The sequence below is a fragment of the Anas acuta genome, chromosome 5, assembly GCF_963932015.1.
Source record: "Anas acuta chromosome 5, bAnaAcu1.1, whole genome shotgun sequence".
Lineage (NCBI taxonomy): Eukaryota > Metazoa > Chordata > Aves > Anseriformes > Anatidae > Anas > Anas acuta.
In genome coordinates this window covers 59,587,846-59,610,499 of record NC_088983.1, presented here as the reverse complement: position 1 = coordinate 59,610,499, position 22,654 = coordinate 59,587,846, and the positions used below count along the sequence as shown (strand labels likewise).

The 22,654-nt window shown below is 40.1% G+C and overlaps 1 protein-coding gene across 13 annotated transcripts in view; it reads right to left on the bottom strand.

Moving 5' to 3' along the window:
- Positions 1 to 22,654, bottom strand: part of LOC137857923 (secretion-regulating guanine nucleotide exchange factor-like) — a 148,816-nt gene that overhangs the window by 108,713 nt on the left and 17,449 nt on the right. For 12 of the 13 annotated variants that reach the window (XM_068685149.1, XM_068685139.1, XM_068685145.1 and 9 more), the window contains exon 12: positions 21,388 to 21,546. In XM_068685149.1, the coding sequence (XP_068541250.1) occupies positions 21,388 to 21,546 (159 nt within the window). Of the gene's footprint in view, positions 1 to 17,847; positions 18,022 to 21,387; positions 21,547 to 22,654 lie in introns of all 13 variants that reach the window. The other variant, XR_011097382.1, reaches the window with a different exon arrangement.

Here is a 22,654-nt window from a genome sequence, read left to right as displayed (position 1 = left end):
AAAAAGGCATAAGCTTTTACTCACAATGATTTTATGGTGCCTTATTTCCTGCTCTTTGTCTGTAAATGGACTGCGCAGACATTTATCCCATTACAAGTCCAGGTCTTATTTCATTAGACTTAGCATCATACTTTGATGCAGAAAATGTTATCTCAATAAGTTACAAAATAACTGTGTTTTTTATATCACATTATAAGCAGCATCACCTATAGCCCCAACCTCGAGAACATCTATGAATCTGCCTGATGATCTGGAGAACGCAAGTGGTCCTACTCCTCTCAGTACCCCATTGCCATCTGAGTCTATCTAAGAAAGAGAGGGCATCTGCCTAAAGGAGATAAACAAAGTGAAGGTAATTAAGTTCCAAGTGCTAATATTTACCTTGCCGAAAGACTCAAGGGCATGGTATGGAGAGACAAGCACAGAAATATCACAAGAAACACTCTGGAATGGCAGTCTGCTGAAGAACTGGGCTTTCTTCTGGTTGTCCACAAGATGCACTTCCAAGGACAAATATTCTGAGATCTTTTAAACAGAAATTTTACTACATAACAAGCCTCAGACATGCACAATTCTGAAGTGTTAGAATAGTCACTATCTACAAAGAAATTGGTAGCATTACAAAAACAGTGTTAGATGACCTATCCTGGAACCTCTTAAGAGGCTTTAACCTTCTCAGCAGCTCCAAGAAATAGCTGAGTTCAACATCCTATAGAATTCAACCCTAAATGTGTGTTGTTCTTAGCAAATAAAGTACAAAAACACAAACCAGTATCACAAAACTGACAGTGGCACCTTCAGAGCCTCCCAGGAGACCACTTGACTTGTTCAGGCGCAGAACCAACCACAACTGACTAAGAGAGTGGGTTGCTCACCTCAGATAATGAGCAGCTGTAACTGCAGCATTCTCACCAACAGGAGGAACAATACATTCTAAAAGAGGATAGGAAGTGACATTCATGTCCTTTGAAGTCAAGAGATGAATAATGAGCAATAAGGTAATGTATTCCCTCTGGAATATTATCCCCATTTTTCCCTACCCACAAGAGAGACAGAGCTTAAGAGCATGGAACAAATCACAAGGTTCTTCCTCAAGCTGTGTGTTGGCAAGTTGCTTAACTTCAAGGAGACTGACGGGAGAGAGGGGGCAGAGGTGTAAATAGCTCCGTAAGGGTGAAAGTATCTAAATGACATTTATGCTCCCTAAAAATCTCCATCACGTACATGAATTTGCTATCCAGCTAGCAGAGTTTCCTTTGACTCCTGCCCTCTCCTTGCAGCTCAGACCTCTTGCTTGTTAGAATTCACATACTAAGAGCCTGGGAGACAATTCCAGCATCTCAGAGCCACAAAACACAGAGCAGAAGAGGCAGAAATTTCAGTATGGAAGCTTAAAAGTTTAGCTTTAGAAATGTTTCTACCCACAGAGATACAAAGACTGCAATGCAAGTCCCTCCTTGTAGAGCGATTTGCTGTACCCTGCAAAGGGGGGAATGACACTAGTGAGGTTTACTTTTGATGTCTGCCAAATGAACCAACAGCTGTCCACAGCCACCTCTGCATAGCACCAGCACGCCCACCTTTAAGGATTACCCAGGTGTGTACATGAACAGAGTTCAACATGCTACGTGTGACCTGCTATGCTGCCTGTTAAGGTTGTAGGTTTGAAAGCAAAAAGGGAAAAATAAGAAGATAACCTTTCTCCTCAGGACCAAGAAAGTAACTAAAATGAAAATAAAAAGAGCAAGAACAAGCTCTTAGCTTTTCATGGCCTTCTTTTCTCCGACATTAAAATGGATGTTGATTGAAAGAACCAGTACCATTACATCCATGCTTCACATAATATAATGAGACTGGACAGCTTGTAAAGATGCCATGAGCTTTCTCCTGCCCTAAAGCAGGTGGCCAGGTGGGGTAGAGTCATTGCTTTGCTCTGAAGTGAAAAGGTTAAAAATCAGACACTTGGGAAGCAATTTTACATGTCAAGTTCATGTCTGCACAGGATCAGCTCACTTGCAGGGACTTGAATCCCAAATGCATGGGGTGACCTGATTTGATGAACGCTGCTCCAAAGCAGCCCTACTGGATTAGGGAGAGCTTTTAAATAGCTACTCTAGATTTTTAAGTTGGACACATCAGGGGCTCATTACACATCTCAACTATCACTTTCTGCCCATGTGTGCCCACAGTGCTTTGGGTTTGTTTGGGTTCTTCATCTCCAGATAAGTCAGCACGCAAGAGGAGACGAGCATAAAAGGGTTTAACACCCTCCTTTGTACCGTGTGATTTGTCAAGATGATTCTTCAAAACATATCAGCTTCTGCTCCACATTGCCACTCTTATATTGTCCTCACAGCCTGACCTTCTTTCCTTCTGTTCTGGCACTTTTGTTACCATTTTCTTTCAAACAAACTGCCTCGGCTTCAATCAGCTGCATCACTAGCAGGCACAAGCCTGAAAAAAAGCATTTATGTGCAGGCAAATTCCTACAAAACAGCCAATAGCTGCCAAAAAAAAAAAGTTCAGAAAAAAAAAGGCCAAAAAGCAAGATGAGAGCTGCCAAAAAAACTTGCAGTTTGCTCAATATTTTGGGGAGCAAAAGACAAGCAGAAAGGCATATTCCTAAAGGTGTTTCTGTATAAATGTTTTCTGGAGCTTTGTAATGGTAAGTTTTATAAAAAATAAAGAAAAAATAAGGTTTCCTATGTTCATTATAAAAATTATCTTAGGAAAGCTGACAAAAAGCACTGTCCTCGAATAGACCCATCTCTACATTGTTTTGTACAATTTCTGTTCTAATAAAATGACACCGAGTACAAGTGAGAACAAGTTACCGAAGATACCCCTCCCAGAGCCTCTACGCTGCATGAATCAGATGCTAACACCTTCTTATGATCATCCAAGTCTTTCTCCATGAAAAAGGAAACTTATTACTACTATGATCACTTGATTTTTATTTCATACCATGTTCCTTACAATATCGGACCAAAGAACAAGTCCTGAAAAAGGCAACTGGTAATAAAATGTTTTTCTTCTTCTAGACAGTAACTTTGCTCTATCAGATGATGTGGAATTTTTCATAGCTGATTTACAAGGCACTAACTGCAAGTTTAAAATCTAGTATTCAAATCCGGGTTCTTAAATGCATGATTTATGCACTCAATTTTGAAAACAAAAACTTAAAGTCATTGCAAAGCAAAGTCTTCTTACTCTTTGCCAGCATCACAAATTATACTGTACAGTTTCTTGCATTAGAAAAAGTCCTGTCATTAACAATAAAGGAAAATAATGAGTTTAATGGACAACAGCATAGGACACACGGGGCTGCTGGTAGTCACGGTCACGAGAAGGTCAGGAGGGGTAGGAATACAGCTGCTGATATCTCAAAATTATCTTACAATAGAGAAGTCAATGAGCAGAATAAAAGTTTCACAAGCCTGCTGTTAACTATGAATTAATTTACTCGGAAAAACTGAAGTGTAAGAAAGCGATACTGTTTTATTAAAGCAATGCTATTAACAGTTTTGCATGAAACATACCAAAATGTTTCTCTATATAGCAGGTCAAATAAACCACTGTGTTACAGAGCATCAGTAGAGTATTTTTGGTACCACTTTCTATTTTACTCTTTCTAAAGTGTTTTCTGCATCTCTGTTGTGTACCAAGGCAATTGTTTTCCATGGAGTTGTACGTGGCACCCAATTCTGTTTTGACAACCTTCAGTTCCAAATATCTCCTCAGCTACAACGATTAAAGTGTAAGTTCATGAGAGAGAACATCTTTCGATGTTATTTTACATAACAACATCTGCCTAAATGCCACAAGAAGAGATGACTGGTGGCAGAAGTGCTAAACAAAACATGCATGGAAATTACCATAAAAAAGAAATCAAGCTTTGCAAAATTAAATAATTTTCAAGAGCCCATACTGACTAGCGGAAGTCTATGTTTGACACAGAGAAAAAAGTAGCCCTGATTTAAATGAGCTCTTAAATTCATCAGAACATCCCAAGAACTTCAAGGGCAGCCTAAGGGTCACAGATAAAAGTAATTCCCCCTCACCTGCAGGTTTCAATCTCAGCTGTTTGGGATCCACACAGAAACTATGTACTTCCACTGATAGCCTGTCTTTGCTGAATTTCATTAGGTTCAGTTCATTTGAACTGAAGTTCAAATAGTAACTACAAAAAACAGATGCAGTTGCATTGAAATTGTGCCATGACACAACCTGGGCTTGAAAAATCTCTTCCTCTTACACAAAAGAGGTCTTCCAAAAACAAAGCTTGCAAAGTTCCCTTCAAATTTTTCCTTTGGGTAGGAACAATCCACTTACTCTTCAGTGCACTGAGACCTAGCAAGCTCTTGGTGAGCGAGGGCTACGCAGCCGCTGGAGGCCAGCTCTGGGTCACACCCATGAGCAGGTACCTTGAGTGCCCACTGCCAGCTTCCTCCTGTCCAGTGGACTCCCTCAGCTTTGCTGGTTTGGCACAGTCTGCACTTCCATGCATATAATTATGAAAATGAGCATGCAAAGTGTGCTGCCAAAACGGAAACTGGTCTGGAGATCAACACCAACATAACTCAAAGAAAACAAAACCAATATATATCCCTACTATATAGGATGAATTAATCATAAGGTTTGTATTTCAGCAATATTTATAAGCAAAGCAATATTTTGTCATGGGCTGCATTGGAAAAAAAAAAGTCATTAATCTTTTATTTAAGCAAATCAAGCCACATAGCAGCACAGAAGAAAATAGAAAGAAAACTGACTTTCTTAAAGAACACAACAAATGTTAACAGATATCAGTTGCTAACCACACTTGCATACGTACTAGACTCAAGTGCTAGCACACAGACATCAGTCATGGTATTTTCAGAGCACTCAAAAATCCAGCTAAGTCAGCTGAAAGCATACAAATACACAAAAAATAAAATCCCAAGTACTAGAAAACACCTTACTGTTCATACTTCCATCAGTACAACTTCATGCTGTAGTAGCACAGTCATCCCTAGCACCCCAAAAAAACACCACAGGCAACGTAAATACACAAGCCTGACTGCCATTTTTCATGATGGACTTGTATCAGATTATTTTATGGATCCTCACATACTTTAAACAACAATAAAAAGCCACCAGTCTAGGTACCAAATAAAAGTGGATACACCCACCTGGCAGATCTGTACTTGCTAAGAAGCAAAGAAGGGGAAAAAGCCTTTCTATGCAACCATCAATCCTGTCCTCAGAATTCACAACTGCTAATATATCTCCTGTACCCTAGTGCATCTTCACTCAAATCCACCGTTTGAAAAAATACCTGAAGGTAACCATGAAAAGCACAAGCCAGATGGTTGGGGGTTTTTATATCCCTGTTTGGTTTTTGTTCTGTTTCTTAGGAACTAAGTCCCAAAAGGTACTGTCCTTCAGAAGCACTCCTCTCACCGAGCTCACAAAAGGCACATTATCTATGTTCAAATAATAAGATTCATTAGTGAGCATTAAGCCTGAATAATTAATTACAGCAAAAAGGAAATGTCATTTAAAGGTTATGAAAACAAGTGTTTAACAGTGCTAAAATGCTGCTAAGGTTAACCAAGACCTGCAGATCAATGCACATAACATGCGCAGATCACGTACACGTTGGCAGCTGCTTCCTAAACCTGAGCTTATCAACAAAAACATTATGAATGCTTAGCTTTAAATGAAATTATTTGAAAATGCAATAGGCATCTCCCTTGCACACATGCTCAACGACCAAGAAAACTAAAAGAAAGCTGAGTAAATATACTTTGTGTTTGGCAGTGGTTTGTCATACAGATTAGCTCAGCTATTACATAATGACTGGTTTCAGCTTCCACATTTTTATTTTATGCAAAGTAGGTGCAAAGCAATTCTACCTCACAGAGATATTCAAGCTGTCTGGGACCACGTTATACCCACTTTGCATAACTGCAAAATTTCTGCAGTGCAAATTCTTAGCGTTTGTCTGCTTCACATCAATGCCTTCCACTACTAAGGGCTTTGAAGGGCTTTGAGTTGCCAAAATTTCAGTTAATCCTGTCATGACAGCTGTATCACATGATGAGATAACATTAAGCACTCAAAATAAAATTGTCCTTCTTTTGCCCAGAAAGATCAGCAGCCAGGGCAAATAAGCCACCATCTATTTCTAGTTAAATGTGATGAGGGCTGACAAGATTCGTTTGCATTACATAATTCATCTACCACTTTTTCCATATATTAATTGAGGTTTCTCTGGTCTATGTTTACCAACGCCCTGAGACTAAAAAGCCATTTTGCTCTTTGAGCTGCATACACTGCCTACTTTCAATTTGCTTTTTTTAACACAAGTTCCTCTGACGCCTGTATTGAATTCCAGCATTACGAACTCCAGCAACAATAATTCTCACCTCACTACCTGACACACCACTGAGATTAGATTCCTGGAGCACCAGCATGCTCAGGTCCTTTTCTCTCAAGGCAGCTCACTGAATGGAAATTGCTTTTTAATTTATTCTTAGTAACCAGTGGAAAACCACCATACAAAATTTTTCACCTCCACGTGAAGCTCTATCTCCAGTTTATAGCAGCTTAAGTATGAATTAATTTTAATGAAACAGAAGCAACAAGCATCAATCTAGCTTAAGCTGAACTAAAAACCTACTCACCAAGGCAAAGTTTAAACAAAAGCTGCACAGCTTCCTCCTCCTTGCATTTCCACAGCTGGGCTGCACAACAGGACTAGACAAGATGCAGCCAGAGCAGGACCATCCATCGAAGTGGCCTTAACACCAAGACACTATTCAAACTAAGCTGCCCCAATGGATCCCCCATTTTGCCTCCCTAAAGAGCATTCACATCAAACATCTATCAATAGATCATTTTATACCATTCCAGCTTTTCCCAACACATCCCAGGCTTATGTGGCAATGAAAAGCAGCAAGCAAGTCCCGTAACACACCCTAAGTCAACACAGCCTTCATTTTATCACTCAGAACACCAACCTGACAGGACTGCCTTCAGCTTCTCAGCTGGAAAGGGGTGCAGGGAGGAAGCCCCCAGCCCAGACCCTCCAGCCGTGCTTGTTTCGAAGCTACAGAGCCTGAGAAAAAAGTGTCACCGGGGGTGGCTGCTGGAACCCATGGCACAAGGAAGGGGTCTAGCAGCTGCACTGAAAGCTGGGGTGCAGGAAGGAGAAGACTCGAGTTACTGCTGTATCTGGCCCAGCCTGCCAGAACTACAACTGAACAGTGGTCTTGTGAGTTACTTGTCCCACATTTGGATCCTTCTCTAGTAAGACCTATGGACAAGAAACTTAGAAGCAGCCTGATGGAAATTAACAGGGCAGTGAATTCTCTCTTGCTTCCTTTCAGCCTCCAATAGCTGAATTTATAGACACTAATACAATGGGAATTAAACCATTTCTACAATTTGGGAGAAGTGGTTTAGCACAAAAAAAAACCAAAAAACAAAAAACAAAAAACAGAAATAGTTTAACAAAATAGCAAGTGGTTCAGATAGTAGCAACAGGTCCAGCCACAAATACACAGAAGAAGCACAAAGACAAGGACACTTAGTCAAATTCTTCCTCTTCAAAAAGAAACTTAATATCAGCTTTGCACCCTGATTATACAGAAACTGTAAGTGGGGAGGTGGTTCAAAAACAATTAGCATTACAATTTTAACAGTTACCTTGCATCAAGGCAAAAAGAATAAAAATCCCTAAAAATTGTTAAGAGCCAACAAGTTGCCCTGCTGAGCCCCCGCCCCAAACTACAACTCTTCTTGCCCATCAACTCTAGTGGTATAGGATACTGATAATATCCTTATTTACAGTTCCCCATACACAAGCAGCAGCAGATGTTATTTCCTAAGACAAAAGGAAGTCACCATTACTGAGAGTCCAGGTAGAACCCTTTCAGCAGACAAGAAACCCAGATATGACCCCAAATATAACCAGGAAGAGATTTCATTTTGTTTTCAAGTAGAAGTGGTAAGGAATACAGACATCCAAAAGCCACTGGCACACAAGTCACTGCCCTTGCGTGAGATCCAGTGAACTGTCTTCAAAGGGCAAGGGACCAGGGGGTTCCCTTTTACCTTTTGCATTCTTTCATGAGTTCCACTTAATCTACAGTTCACTGCTTCATACAGTGTACGTGTTCTCAGTGAGATCTCATTACAACTTTCTTCCCCCATAATCTTCCTCATGCTTGCTAATGTACCTGACCTTGTTTAGATGTTTGCTAAATACGTGGCTAGCCATGAACTGCTGCAATCCAACCACAGAAGCCGAAGAAAACAAACTTCTCTCTCACATTAATGAGCTAAACAAAATCTATACCACATTTGTGTTCACTTTTCTGAAAGCTTTTTAAGACCAAAGTTCCTTCAAGCTAGGACAGACGCTCACATTACTTAGGTCCACAACAATCACTACTTCCAACAGCAAAAGAGAGGATATGGCAAGACAAAACAGTAGGAGAGAAATTGAATACAACACAGCCCTTCTTCCCACACAACTGCTATGTTAAAAAAAGCCCTGGAGTGTTCTGTTGAATGATGACTGAGTCATTTTCCAAACTCCTCCAGTCATGGAGTATTTACCAAAATGCATCTGGCCAGAATTCAGCAAGCATGACAAAGTCACAGTTAAGAAAACTTGGCGAGAATAGCCTCATGAACTGTATCTTCTTCTACTGCAGGAAAGGCAGTAGAATACCATACACATAAGAAGATCTGCAAAGCTTACCGTAGTTATTTTCTCCTGTTTGACAATTCTTGCTAAAAATATATCAGCATTTATCATGAAGTAAATTTAACAAAAATCTATCTAAATTCGAGTCTCAAAATTCAGCTACCTGAATCTCCATTTGCCAACACAATATAGTTTACAAGGGAAAATTTTAATAAATATAAGTTTCTGTGCCCTTAATGCCAATGACTAACATTTCTATTTCACAATATAGAACTTTAATCAAAATAAGCACAGGTTTAGCATCTGATGCTTCTCTTCTCCCATACAAGTGGCATAACGTGGAAGTGCTCACACAATTATTTACTGCACTACCAGAAAATCACGAAGAACAAGGATGTGCAAAGGACAATTACTAAAGAAACACCACAAGTTACTCAAAAGATGGTTAGCAAGTATCTGTGAAAAAACAGTGCATATGAGCAACTGAACACTTGATATCACCCTTTCAGAAACTACTTTTAGTTCACACTGAACCAAGTCTGATCCCTGACACCCCTGATCCATAGAAAGAATTTCTTCAAGAGTTTTACTAAAGTCACATACAAGTTAGGGAGCAGCAGAAATAGAAGTTTTAAATCCCAAACCAATATACAAACATACACACACTCTAGCTGTAAGTTTAAAAAATAAAGCCAAGGAATTATGCCAGCCAATGAAGCCAAAGAAAGTAGCAATTCCTTCTAGCTATTTACAATCAGAACTCAAATCCATTGAATTGTGAAAATAAAATCCAGGAGGCTTTAATGTTCAGTGCACTAAAAATTCATTAACTCAGTAACAACAGCTTGATACTGTGAAGCAAGAAAAAAAAAAGATCAACTGTATAAGCCAGACTCAACCTACAGGTTCTGTTTATTCAGTACTTGTTAAAGAACAGGAAAAAATATTTAAGAAACGTTTGTGTTGTAAGGCAGAACTAAACAAGAGGGACTGACACAGAGTAGGATGTAATAGAAAGCTCCTGTTGTGCTGCTGAGCCATAGCTGCTGGAGACAAAATCTGCTGTGCCTGAGGAATGCAAACACAGGAGAGCCAAGGTTTACTGAGATCTATTTTTTGCCAGCAAAGCTTCCCCAACATTTGCTGGCAATTTGGCAGTTAAAAGAACAAATCTTCTACAGTGGCCTTGGCAAGATCCAAGCCCTGCCATCCCTCCCCAAAGAGGAGTTTCTGTATGATTTGGCTGCTTAAGTCTCATATGCAGAAGTCTTCCACAAATTAACCATCTATAAATTTCAGTTCCTTGCTGCTTGATAAATGAATTCCAATTAAAACCCCACGAACAGATAATAATGTGGTAAATTCCACAAATGGCTGAGGAATGGGGCTCTTCAGGTCACTAGCTTGGGCTTTTGGGGGTCCTTGGTTTGTTTTTTCTTCTCCAGAAAGGACTGGCTGAATGTGTGTACTCCAGGCCTCACAGAGCTCAAGATGTTGGGCTACAGAGATACAGACCAGTCCATGCTCCAGCAAGTAGGAAAAGTGATTCCAGGAAGAGGAAAACAGAGCTTCTGTATACGTCATATTGAAGCTTGTCATTTTCATTCAATTTTCCCAAGCACCTCTACAAGAGCCATGCTAAGTTGTTTCCTTAACTGAGAAAAAACAGGGTTTGTTTGTTCCCACCAGCAAAGAGGAATCAAAACAGTTGTTTCTGCAGGCAAGGCAGACTCGATGATCAAACTGCAACAACAGGAACCAATCTTTTTGGGGCAGAATTCTGGGTTACCAAGAGAAAAGACCCCACAAGGAACCTGAACATCTGCCTTCATAGCTTTCAAAAGGGGAGGACTAACCTGAAGAGTCACTCTTTCTGATGAGGACATTCCCTCCTCAAAGAGGAAGAAAAAGCTATCACAGGGCTACCCAGACCGTAGTGCTTGAGAAAAAAATAATTGTGCATCAATTCATTAGCTTTACTGCATCCTCCTCAAAGTTTTTGCATTAATGGGGTGATTCATGGCTGTAAAGGAACTTTCTGCCAAAAAGAAGAATTCCATTCATATGAATTACTTTTTTTTTTTTAAATCAACTTTGCACTGATGTATTCACAAAAAATAAATGGTGAATTGCCATGAATTTCCAGAATGCTATAATTTATAGCCACATATTTTGCAGAGCTTAAATACTTAGTTACACATCTATAGAAAAAGATTAAATAAATCTGATTCAGAAGGTGAACCCAACACACAGAACTAATAGTATTAAACATCCTGTATTGACTGAAACACTGGTTCCATGCCTATAAATCTCACATGTATCCATACAACGCCAAGTGAGCATTCACTTTTACATACTTGCTCTCCCAGACACTTCAGTTTTCAGAGCATCCACAAGGTGCAGACCTGCCACAGACGTGATCCCAGCCCCTTCCAGAGCTAGCACCCTTCCTGTCTCCCAGCTGGCAGCCAGCCTGGAACTGGCCTCCCAAGTACCAGACTACACCAGTCCCGTCAACTCTTGCTTCAGCCTTATACAAGCTTTGCTTAAAAATAACTATCAACGTTGAAACAGCAGTGATAGACTGATTTGTGATGGAGCAAGGAGCCAGCTTTGAAGACAATGCAGAAAATAAGGCAATTCCCATATGCACCTAGAATCCTTAATCCTGTTACTGCAGACTGTAAATTGCCCACATATCCCATACTAATTTTCTGCAAAGCTTTAATATCTGAATTTTGGTTCCCAAGCTTGTGCTTGTGTGTTTCTCTCCCCTTTCTATGTCTTAACCTAAATAATCAAATGCAGAACCTTCAGGGGAGGCCCTGAAGTTTTAAAATTTGCCAGTCAAAACCAGATGTATCCAAAGATTTGTGTTCATTACTTTTAATGTAACCAGAAGTTCCCTTATCAGTCAGGGCGTGAGAAAAATATATATATATTAAAACCTACCACATCACCAGTGTAAGCTTCAAAAGTGATGACAACTCAAAACTCATGCAATATACACACTAAGAACTTATTTCTTGATCTACTCATTCTTTCTCAAGCTTCACAGCTTTCAGTATCACACTCACTTTTGGGTATGTATTAAACAGATAAACTTGTTCAGTTCTCAAGAGATTCAATAATATCAGGAAGTATTTTACAGAAGGTGATAAACAGCATCACTTGTAGTCGTGGTTCTTCGAGATACCAGTTGATCTAGCAAACAGATGACTGCAAAGCAACATGCAATATTTTTATTAGGAATCATTTCAGAGTGACCACTATAGAATCATCTAGGTTGGAAAAAACTTTCAAGATCACCAAATCCAACTGTCAACTTGACCTAGAAGAATTCCAGGTCAGAAGAAGACCTAGCTATTGACAAGTCAAGTAATGAACACCACTGGGAGATGTCTCAATCAGACGTTCATTGTCACTGAAAATCCATCTTCTCTGTCTTCCATGACATGGAGGACGGTACTACCAGAGAGGAAATCGTATGTGTTTAGGAACAACAAAGACTTTTCTATAAATCAAAACTTTCCCACTTCAGTCCTACAAGAGCTTCTAAAGTGCCCTACACCAAGTACATTATGTGACACAAGGTCTTAATGCTGGCAACATTTTCCTGTTAAATCCCACTCGTTATCTGAACTCAGCCTCCACTCTGCCTTTTTTATTCACTTGGTCGTTTTTCTTCTTTGTCTTCAGCTGGAGTCTCAGAATTGGAACAAACTACCCAGAGCAGAGAGTTTCAACCACCTCAAAGCATCCTAGAACAGCTTCCAGACCTGCCTGAACCCAAACCAGAAGAATAGTGTCTCACCCCTCCCAGTGCAACTGTAAACCAGGCAACTACTGGTTCTACTGGTGCTCTAATTCAGTCACTGAACCTGCAACACAGCATCTTAAAATTAAACACACCCTACCATCACCTGCATGTCTTCTGGAAGTTATGTTTCTGTGAAGCAAAAATTTCTGGGCTTCACACTGGTATCCAGGTATAATTCAACAACATGTTTTAGAGTAACTCCTATAACTGCCTCTGTGACAGCCACATCTGGCTCTAAAATCTACGCATCTTCAGCTGACATTCCTTCTTGCTTTGACTTACAGTGCACAACAGTAACACCATTTTTTACAACCAGAAACAGTTACAGGAAGCCTGCAAAGAATCAGTTCCCATTGCTTCATAATGTTGAGCTACAGAAGAGAAGGTAGGAACAACAAGACACCATAGAATCGAGAACAGAGAAAAACAAGTGAAATTACCAGATTTCAGTTAGAGTCCATCAGGCAGATGGACAAAGTTTTCTTTACTGAACACTCATTTTGCAAGTTCTTGTTCAAGGGGCTTAGGTGCTAATATTAATTCACAGGTTTTGATTTAGCTAATTTCTAGTATTTTACCTGTTTTCCCAAAACCCAGCATCCCACCGCATCAAATGGAGCTACCTCTCACATTAAGAAGTGTAGGGGCTCCAGTTTCAGATGTGTGACTGTCATCTGACATTCTAAATGGTTACTAAGCCGTTACTGGCACTAAACGGCTGTTCATACCCTTCCTTTTATTGCATCATCTACTGATGAAACAGTCAACACAGCATCAAATGGAATCATCCAATGCAGGTTGTATTAACCCTTTCCATTTGTTTTTATAGGGATAACAGTGCCAAAATAATACAGGAGAGAACAGTACTTCACTACAAGGCAGGGCTTAATGGGTATTTTTGAAGAGCTAAACATTAAAGGCATGCGTAGATCATAGGAAGCACCATTGTTGGTGAAGAGGGGAAGGAAGCAGGAGCAAGCTTATTAAGTCAGTCTTGTGAGATACAAGCAAAAGAGGATGATGCAGGTACACGGTAGAAACCACTTTCCAAAAACTGGACTTAAGAGCACTGAGCACTCAGTATACCTTTTTTATAAGGCTTTTTTCCTTCTCCCTTCACTGACTCAGAAACCCTACTAATAGCTGTGGATCCCAACCACCAATGAAAAATTGTCATTTGCAAGAAAAAAAGCCAAGGAATACCCCACTCTATCAATAATAAAGATGCCGTTGAATACACAGCTTCCTCTCTGTGAAAATAACAGCAGAAGAATGAACTGCATATGAAAAGTGTCAGCTGCATCCTTTAGTGCACTAGAGGAACATGACTGTGAAAAGAGTGATCTCAGTTCCAGGACAGATCATCTCCCCAAGTACTTGAGTACCACAGTCATACACATAAGGAGATGAATTAAACTCTAGTGCCAAAGAGATTATTTAGTACCTTTCACATCCTCACAGAGAACTTTTCAAATGGAACATAAGAAAAAGTCAGGAGGTCCTGCATTACACTCTGAGGAAGCCATCTGATCTTTCTGAAGCCATTCTCTTGCATAGCTGGAAGAGGAATTGCACACTCTGTATTACCTTCATAGCAAAGCTGTAAATTGCTCCAAGCTTTCTGTGAGGTACAACATGCAAGCAATACACACACACACCAAAAAAAATTACAATAGCACTAGCACAGTGCAAAGACAGAATTTGACTTATTTTTCAAAATATCTTTCTAAATTAAGAATCATCATATCTGAAAAAAAATATTTCTACACTGCTACAGCCTCTCAACAAAAAAATACAGTTGTGTATTGGGCCAGGATGAATAAGGTTTGATATAAGGCAAAGCATGTAAACAGGAAAAAAAAGGTCACCTTGAATATGAACACAAGATCCTTTCTGCATTCTCCCATATAGCAATTAATCACAAACCCTCCTACTAGCTGAAGCAAATGGGAAAAAAATCCCAGTTGTTGCCCCAAAACATAGCATCATAAGGAGGCTAGAAGATGGCAGAGCTTTCCTCATGCCTCATCTCTGCTCCCTACGTGCACTACACTACAAAAAAAACAAACTGACCTGTCACATCCTTCCCAGAGTAAAAAGATAGCTGACATTAGCTCCCTTTGAATTATAAATACCCTTCTTCTCCAATCCTCAATTTTTATATATATTTGTTTTCAGACACACACACATCGACGAATATGCATGCACATGTGCATTAAAATTTATACACAACACCCTTGTCTTGATAGAAAGTCAGCAGTTTGCCCCACCAGATTGTGCCCTACAGCATCCTACAGAGTTGGCAAAATTCACATAGCAAGAAACAGTCACCAATTCTGTTCTCCCATATAAACAAGGCAAAATTCAGCACATATTTACATGCAGTACATGAAATACACTTTGGCATCTGTTTTCTTCAAACCCAAAGTAAGCGCAGCACCATACAAAGCAAGGATAGGCATTAGTAAAAGCAATTATTCCTACAAGATTATCATTAAAAGCAGCATTTGCTGTTGGAGAGTGTCCAGAGGAGGGCTACGAAGATGGTGAAAGGCCTGGAGGGGAAGACGTACGAGGAACGGCTGAGGGCACTGGGCCTGTTCAGCCTGGAGGAGAGGAGGCTGAGGGGAGACCTCATCGCAGTCTACAACTTCCTTGTAAGGGGGTGTCGAGAGGCAGGAGACCTTTTCTCCATTAACACCAGTGACAGGACCCGCAGGAACGGGGTTAAGCTGAGGCAGGGGAAATTTAGGCTTGACATCAGGAGGGGGTTCTTCACAGAGAGGGTGGTTGCACACTGGAATAGGCTCCCCAGGGAAGTGGTCACTGCACCGAGCCTGACTGAATTTAAGAAGAGATTGGACTGTGCACTTAGTCACATGGTCTGAACTTTTGGGTAGACCTGTGCGGTGTCAAGAGTTGGACTTGATGATCCTTAAGAGTCCCTTCCAACTCAGGATATTCTATGATTCTTTATCACTAACTACTAAAACAGAGGTCCATCCTTGACTAAAACCACTAAGAGATTTTAACAGGCAGAAGAAAAAAAATATATTTTTTAGTAGGTATAGTAGCAATATTCATTATTATGTTTTTGCCTTTTTAAAAACAAACAAACAAACAAAAAAAAAAACAAGCACAGATTCCAGAACAACGGCACCCAATAAACCCAGACAACTTCGGCAAGATCTCTGAACTATTGACTATTCTAAATGTCATTTCCCAGCCATAGTCCCTTTTGGCAGATCACTCCATAGTAGCTAAAAAGAGTCCCCATAATACAGATGACTTATTGGTATCACAGATCACCCACAACAAAATCAGGATTCTCATTCCTAGGAAGGGAACTGCTGAAAATTTCCAGGCTAGGAAAGTGTGCTTTCCAGTATGAGGGCTGCAGAGCCTTGATTCAAAAGAAAACAGGAAAGGACCTCTAGTGGGCTGAAATTGAACTGCCTGGGAGCCAGAGAGCAGCACCCTTACACTTGGCCTCGCTGCAGGTACACCGCAGCTACTGCGTCACTTAGCAGGAAGGCCTGAGTGTCACTTAGTGACTGGCACCAGAGAAACACCAAACAAGTGCAATTACAGCAGGAAGCCTCCTTCTTGGGTCTAATTAGAAATATGCCTTGTCTGCTCCCAGTCTTTGGAGGGATGCGCTTCCATTTGCATCTGAAAAACAGGAGAGAGGTTCTGTTTTATCATGTAGGTCACTAGCACGTCAGACCACTTCAAAGTGGTTTTATGTGGACTAAATTTTGGTCTGTTCTCCCACATGCCTGGTGACAGGACGAGGGGGAACTGGCTTAAGTTGTGCCAGGGGAGTTTTAGATTGGATCTTAGGAAGAACTTCTTTACCAAAAGGGTTGTTAGACATTGGAACAGGCTGCCCAGGGAAGTGGTGGAGTCACCATCCCTGGAAGTCTTTAAAAGACATTTAGATGTAGAGCTTAGGGATATGGTTTAGTGGGGACTGTTAGCGTTAGGTCAGAGGTTGAACTCGATGATCTTGAGGTCTCTTCCAACCTAGAAATTCTGTGATTCTGTGAAATACGTGATGTCAGGGAGGTTCAAGCAAGCACAGACTCACATGCATTTTCTGAATAAGGATTCAGAATATTATTCAGCCTATGTCAAGGCATCTGATTGTGTTTTGTTCTTCAAGACTTGTTAGCTGCAGGCAGTTTTCTGCAGGCAGCAAATGTATCACTAATTACATCCTTAAGGTAACTCCTTCTGGGTGAAAGAGCTTGGAATTCTCTATGTGAGCTCAAACACATCACAATTTTGTGTGTTGTCATATGAAAAATAGACTAATGAATGTATTCAGAATACTTAGGTAATAAAGCAGGCCGGATTAAGAAGGCTTATAAATATGTTATCTGAGTCAAAAGAAAATATCTTGTTTTGAAACAAGTTGATGATTCAAGTTATAAATTTTCTCTTGCTAAATTTAGGTTTGCCTTCAACTCAGATCAGTTCCATCTTTTCCCAAAGTAGCCCAATTTACATCTTCAGTGTCACAGGCACAACTTAGCTCTCTTTTGAATAATCTAAGCAATATCTTCTCCTTCAGCAGCTACACTCAAAGGTTTTGAATCAATTGGAGAATGACCACAAATTAAAGATGACATTGTTAAGCAGACATGCAAAGAACTGTGTCTTCTGCAAAATAGCATCCCCTGTTTTGCAGCAGTGCTCCTTGTACCATTAAGCAATGTGCTGGAAAGAATGCAAACCATTTTACAGAGCGGGCACCTGAAAAGAAAGGTACTTAGAGCACGAGGCCAGAAGAATGCATCTGGTCTGCCCTTCATATAAAAAGCAACAACTGTACTGCCCTGCCGTAATGGAAATGCGTGCCTTCAAGGTTAGTTGATAGAAGTATTCATGTAGAAAATAATGAATAAACCAAAGACACCAGAAAGTTCACATGTTATCATCAAGAACCTGATCAAGAAGCAGAGTCTTTTAGCCTTAATTTTTTGGACCAACCATTATTAACTAGGAACATCACTAGCAGCAGAATAATTCAACTTACTTTGAAGGAGTACTAGCGGTGCTGTAAAGGTCTAATTGTGCATCCCCTCTGCAAGAATCAGTAAAAAGTAGCAGCTGTCTTTAAAATAACCGATAAAATCTTTCAAGTAAGATTGTGTACAACAGAAATAGTCCAAGAGAGACCTCTATGATTAAGAAGAATAAAGAACTGGATCTGAAGAGAAACGGCTAAGGGTGAGGATGAACAAGACAACACACTATGAAAATACTCCTTAACTTTATTCAGTCAAGTGATTCCTATCTCAGGAATTAAGTTTTTGAAACTTACCTGCTTTTATGATAGAAATAACAGCAAATGAAGAGAGAGTTGACCAAACTCTCGAGAGAAATGACTGGAAATGGGACATCCAGCACAGCTGCTGAACGAGGCAGAATATAACATATGAAAAGAGATATAGGCATTAAAGTGATTTCAGGTGTAGTTAAAGTCACTTGTAAAGACCTGGTGGGAAAGAAATGAAAAAAAAAAAAATGTTTTGTATTTAGTTTTGGGTTACAATGAAAAATGTTGCCAATAGCATGACGGAAAATCAAAGCAAGTCTTTTAAAACAGGCTGGTTTACGTAAGAGGGAAAGCTTAATATGAACAAAGAAAATATATTTATGCTGTATTCCTTCTTTTCTGAAGGAGTTGGTAATCTGCTTGGACTCACTTTAAAAGTGTCAAACCACAGCACCCAAGAAACTGCCTGCTATTCCTCCAGATGGTTGCTTTTAACATGACTGAACCACTCACTTTTCCATTAATTCCACACCAAAGATGCTCACCTGGCAGATGAAGATCAAAATACTATTTTGAAATGGCAGAATTTGTGAGCATCCAGGTTTTACACACCCAGTTTCTTCCTGTATCTTTCCAAAAAGAGTTCTAATTTACTGTCAAGCTAGCTGTAACTATGAATGCTCTATTACTATTACTCTGACCAAGATGAACGTTCTGGAAACAAAATCCATATAGAAGTAGAAATATTTGTCATGGTTTCTTGAAATGCCATTATTTTCAGCGAATAGCACAACAATAGACTTCAGATATAGCAACCAAAGTGTTGCTACTATGTTTCTACTGTTCACAGTGAATGGAAACATTCTACAGTATCCCCTCTTTTCATTTTCTCATCCAACAACCACTCCTCCTCTTCCTTTCCAGCGAGGAGAGTGCTGAAAAATTTTGGGTTTGTTGGTGGGTTTTTTATTTGTTTATTTATTTTTCTTCCTGATAGGGCTTTGTAATCAAAAAAGTTTGGTAGCTTTTGGTTTATTCATCTTCAGCACCAGGAAACTGCAGCACCGTTTCCTCCTTTGCTAGGACGAAGTAAAATTAACGGGGGAAGAACTACATACAGGGAAAAGTTTTCACGTGGGCTGCATTTAGGCGGATAACTGCAATAAGTGATTTTTCAGAAAGTTAAGTGCTTAGCTCACAATATGCCTAGCAGTTCAGCAAAATCCCATGAGATTGATTGATTCTCAAAAGCTGCCAAAGGCCACTCAAAATCCTACTCCAAATGATTTAGGTTCAAGTCCATTGACTTTTGAAGATATTTGGAATTCTAAATACAGCAATTACTTATACCACTGCATCACTTTGCCAGTTCTCATACAGCTGTAAAGTTAGCCTATTTTTACTTAAATTCCCTTTGAAGATTAACAAAAAAGTATCCCTGCTAGTCAGTCAACATGCTCTCCTCCTCCTCCGGCTCCTTAAAATCACCTACTAAAATATTTACTTAATTTCTGTAATAAGTAAATAAATATTATAAAGTTTCTAAAACTTTGGAGAAGTCTTAATGGAGAGTTTACTTAACGTCACTAAGGAATAGCAAAGCTAGGCAAACCATATTGACAAGACCGTCTTTTTAAAAAGTAGGCTATCCTGTTTTTGTTTTTTACCATTTCTGTTACAGTGAGAGTGACACTAAGCACTTTTTTTCAAGAACCACATACCTTGAGATTCCTTTACTCCACCTGAAAAGTTTCCAAGCACTACATAGTATTGACTCCAGCTCTGAAGTTTTCAGTATAACATCCTCAAAAAATCAGAGTTTAAACACAGCTCTTCAATAGCTAAGAGAGCATCCAGAGTAATGTAGTTTTCTACATGACATTTCTCTCACGTATTTGGATATCATACAATGAATGCCATGAAACACAATGCTTAACCCATTTGTTTTTCCAGTCATGTATCCCGTTGAGTGGATACTGTAATTAAAGCAGACACTTTTCTCACAGAGCAAGGACATCAGTGGGTGGCTGTTTTAGTATTTACAGCACCAGTTTCATACAATACTTAAACACATGGTGACCGCTGAGCGTGTAAGAACTCCATTTTAATAAAACTATCCATGCTGAGTCTAAGCTCTCCTTGAACCAGCATCCATAATTACAGAACCCAGTAACTAATGACAACGCATCTGTGGCCCTTCTGCGGTTTTCTTTCCTGTCCGGTTGTATCCTGACAGGCCAACAGGCTCTGAAGAGAACCTCCAACAAGGTTCTAAGAAAAACGTTTCAATCAGCTCTTTATTTCCTCACCTGGCAGTCTGTACAAGGCAAAAGCAGAAATGGATGCATGCTACCCCTCTGCTAACAGAACTTTGGCTGTTCTTTGTTTTTGATAAAATAATTTCATCCTCTTGTTAGTCTTAATTACCACATCACACAGTGTAGAACAGCTAATTGCACACACTGTCCACACGAAGACAACAAATACCTTTCAGATGCCTTATCTATCTACTTTCCTCTCCTGCCTGTGCATTTCATAACAGAGCAGCAATACAAATGCATTCAACTGACCTTCATCAGATCAACCATCATTTTACACATCAATGTCATTACTGCAAAACCTTCCTCTCATCTTCTCCTAGGAGAGAATCTAATCTGACAGCCTTCTGCACATGGTCATCTTTTATGCTGCCTGCACTGGAAAGGTCCCCAGGAAGGTACAGCTGTACAGATTGAACAAAATGTTTAATTTCATCTCCAGGGGATTCTCTTCAAACAAATGAGGCCTCTTTTCACTTTTCTAAACGTTTTCTGGGTTTGACCACCAAAGCAAGACACTCAAACCAGGTTAGTTTATTTGACTCTTTTCTGAGCACATTATTTTATCTGTCCTTAACCACTTCACTAAAGAGCAGCACTAGAAGCCAAGCTCAGCCTTGAAATACAGGAAGATCCGCACAGCTGTGCAAAGCCATATCATTTATTTCATCTAATGCAACGGGTCTTCTCAAAGTGGATGGCAGAAGCAGAGAAAGACAGGCTCTGCCTGGTGTTTTAAATCCTCAGCTAATACTCAAGTAACCTGGGAACAGTTCATACCTGTAACCCCCTATGCCTTTCAGAGAGACACTTGCTTGGTATTATCTTCCCCCACTCCCTAATTCTCATGCCCACACCTTCCTGCCACAGTCACATACCTTGGAAGCTGCAGCCACATTTTCCTACTTCTCTCTTTTCCGAAGCAAGTTTTCCACCAAACTCTCTTCTCCCCCAAGATGCCATAACTCACCCAGCAGCATGATCTTTAGAAGCTTACCTAGATTCTGGAGAAACAGTAACCTGATGATGCAGAGAGGCTGCATCCCTCTAGCATGCACATGCAGGTGCTTCTGCATTTTTGAATTTAGTAGACCCTCTTCATATATAAGCAGAATACCTCAGGGACAGAAGCCAAAGGATGTCTGTGACCACCACTGCCCAGGTGAAAATGTAGAACTAAACAATCAGATTAATAAGATCACAGTTTGCAAGTAATTAGGAATTTACTGTTCTAGTGCCACACCTGGCTGCTTTTTACATGTCCTACCTGTTTGTGCCACCAAATGGGTCCAACCACTCCAAACTGCTCCAATCTTTTCATGTGAGAAAAACTGAGCCTCTATCTTCTTGGGCTCAACGAGGAAAATCTCTTCACTCACTAGCTGCCCATGTTTGTTGCTACCCCAGACGTAGAGGTGTCCTTCATCTACAACAGACGAAGAAGTAAAACGCGTTGAAAGTGACATACATAGACAACACCACATACGTGCTCTGCCTCAACTCAGCGATTTTGAGCAAAGGACGTCTTAACCACTTACACACAATTAATAATTAGTATATCAGTAACTGTAGATCACAACAAATAATGTAACTGCCCTCCAGTACCTGGAAAGCTCTGACAGTCTCCTTAGAGGAGCTGCAGGCTCCCAGCTCTTCTTGCAGCTCTCCTGCTGCCTTCAGCTTCAGCAAATTTACTAACTCCCCCAAAGCAGGGACAGTCTAATGCTCCTTGCCCCACCTTGCTCAGTTATTTCCTAAGGGAACATGGCACGGCTGAGAAAATATAATCAAAGCAGATACTACCCATCAAAGCAAAATCAAAATATCATGACTCAAGGCACTGCTACACAACTCCTGAGACTTCTGTAAGCAATCACTTTTCTTCCCCATCCTCTTTGCAGAAGCATTTGTGCAAGTACCACTCCAGGATTCCACCCACAGGGATAATTATATTTACAGAAACATCCACACTGCTTTGTGTGGTTCCCCAATCTAAGTTGGAGTAACTCACAGCCTAACAGCCAATTGACAGTAACAAGAGAATTGTTCAGATGAGTCCTTCTGCAGATATCACATATCATTAGTTCAATCTTTTCAGCACAAGATCATTCAGCCCAGGTTCTAGACCTCTGTGTTATAAAACAAACCATAAGCAGCACATAAACTATGAGCTGTATCAGACCTCCTGAAGGTAGGCCCTTGTCCCCCTGCACGAGCAGAAGAGATACCTTACACACCTAGGGACAGGCCCAGCAAGACCACAAACCATAACTGGCAGCATAAAGTTGTTCAGTGCACAAACCCACAACATTCAAGGCTTCTAGAAGTCTCTCACTAAAATTAATAAATTCCCTTTCAAGGTGAAACAAACACACCTTTTAGAAAGAAAAAGGACATGACAGAAGCAGCTTGTTTCAACAAAGAAAAACACTATGGCCATCCACAAGGCATTTTCCACAACTAAAATACACTGTCTCCTTGCCTGTTCCTCTGCAGAAGGTGCATTTAATTGATCCTAAGAGGTGTCCCATGCT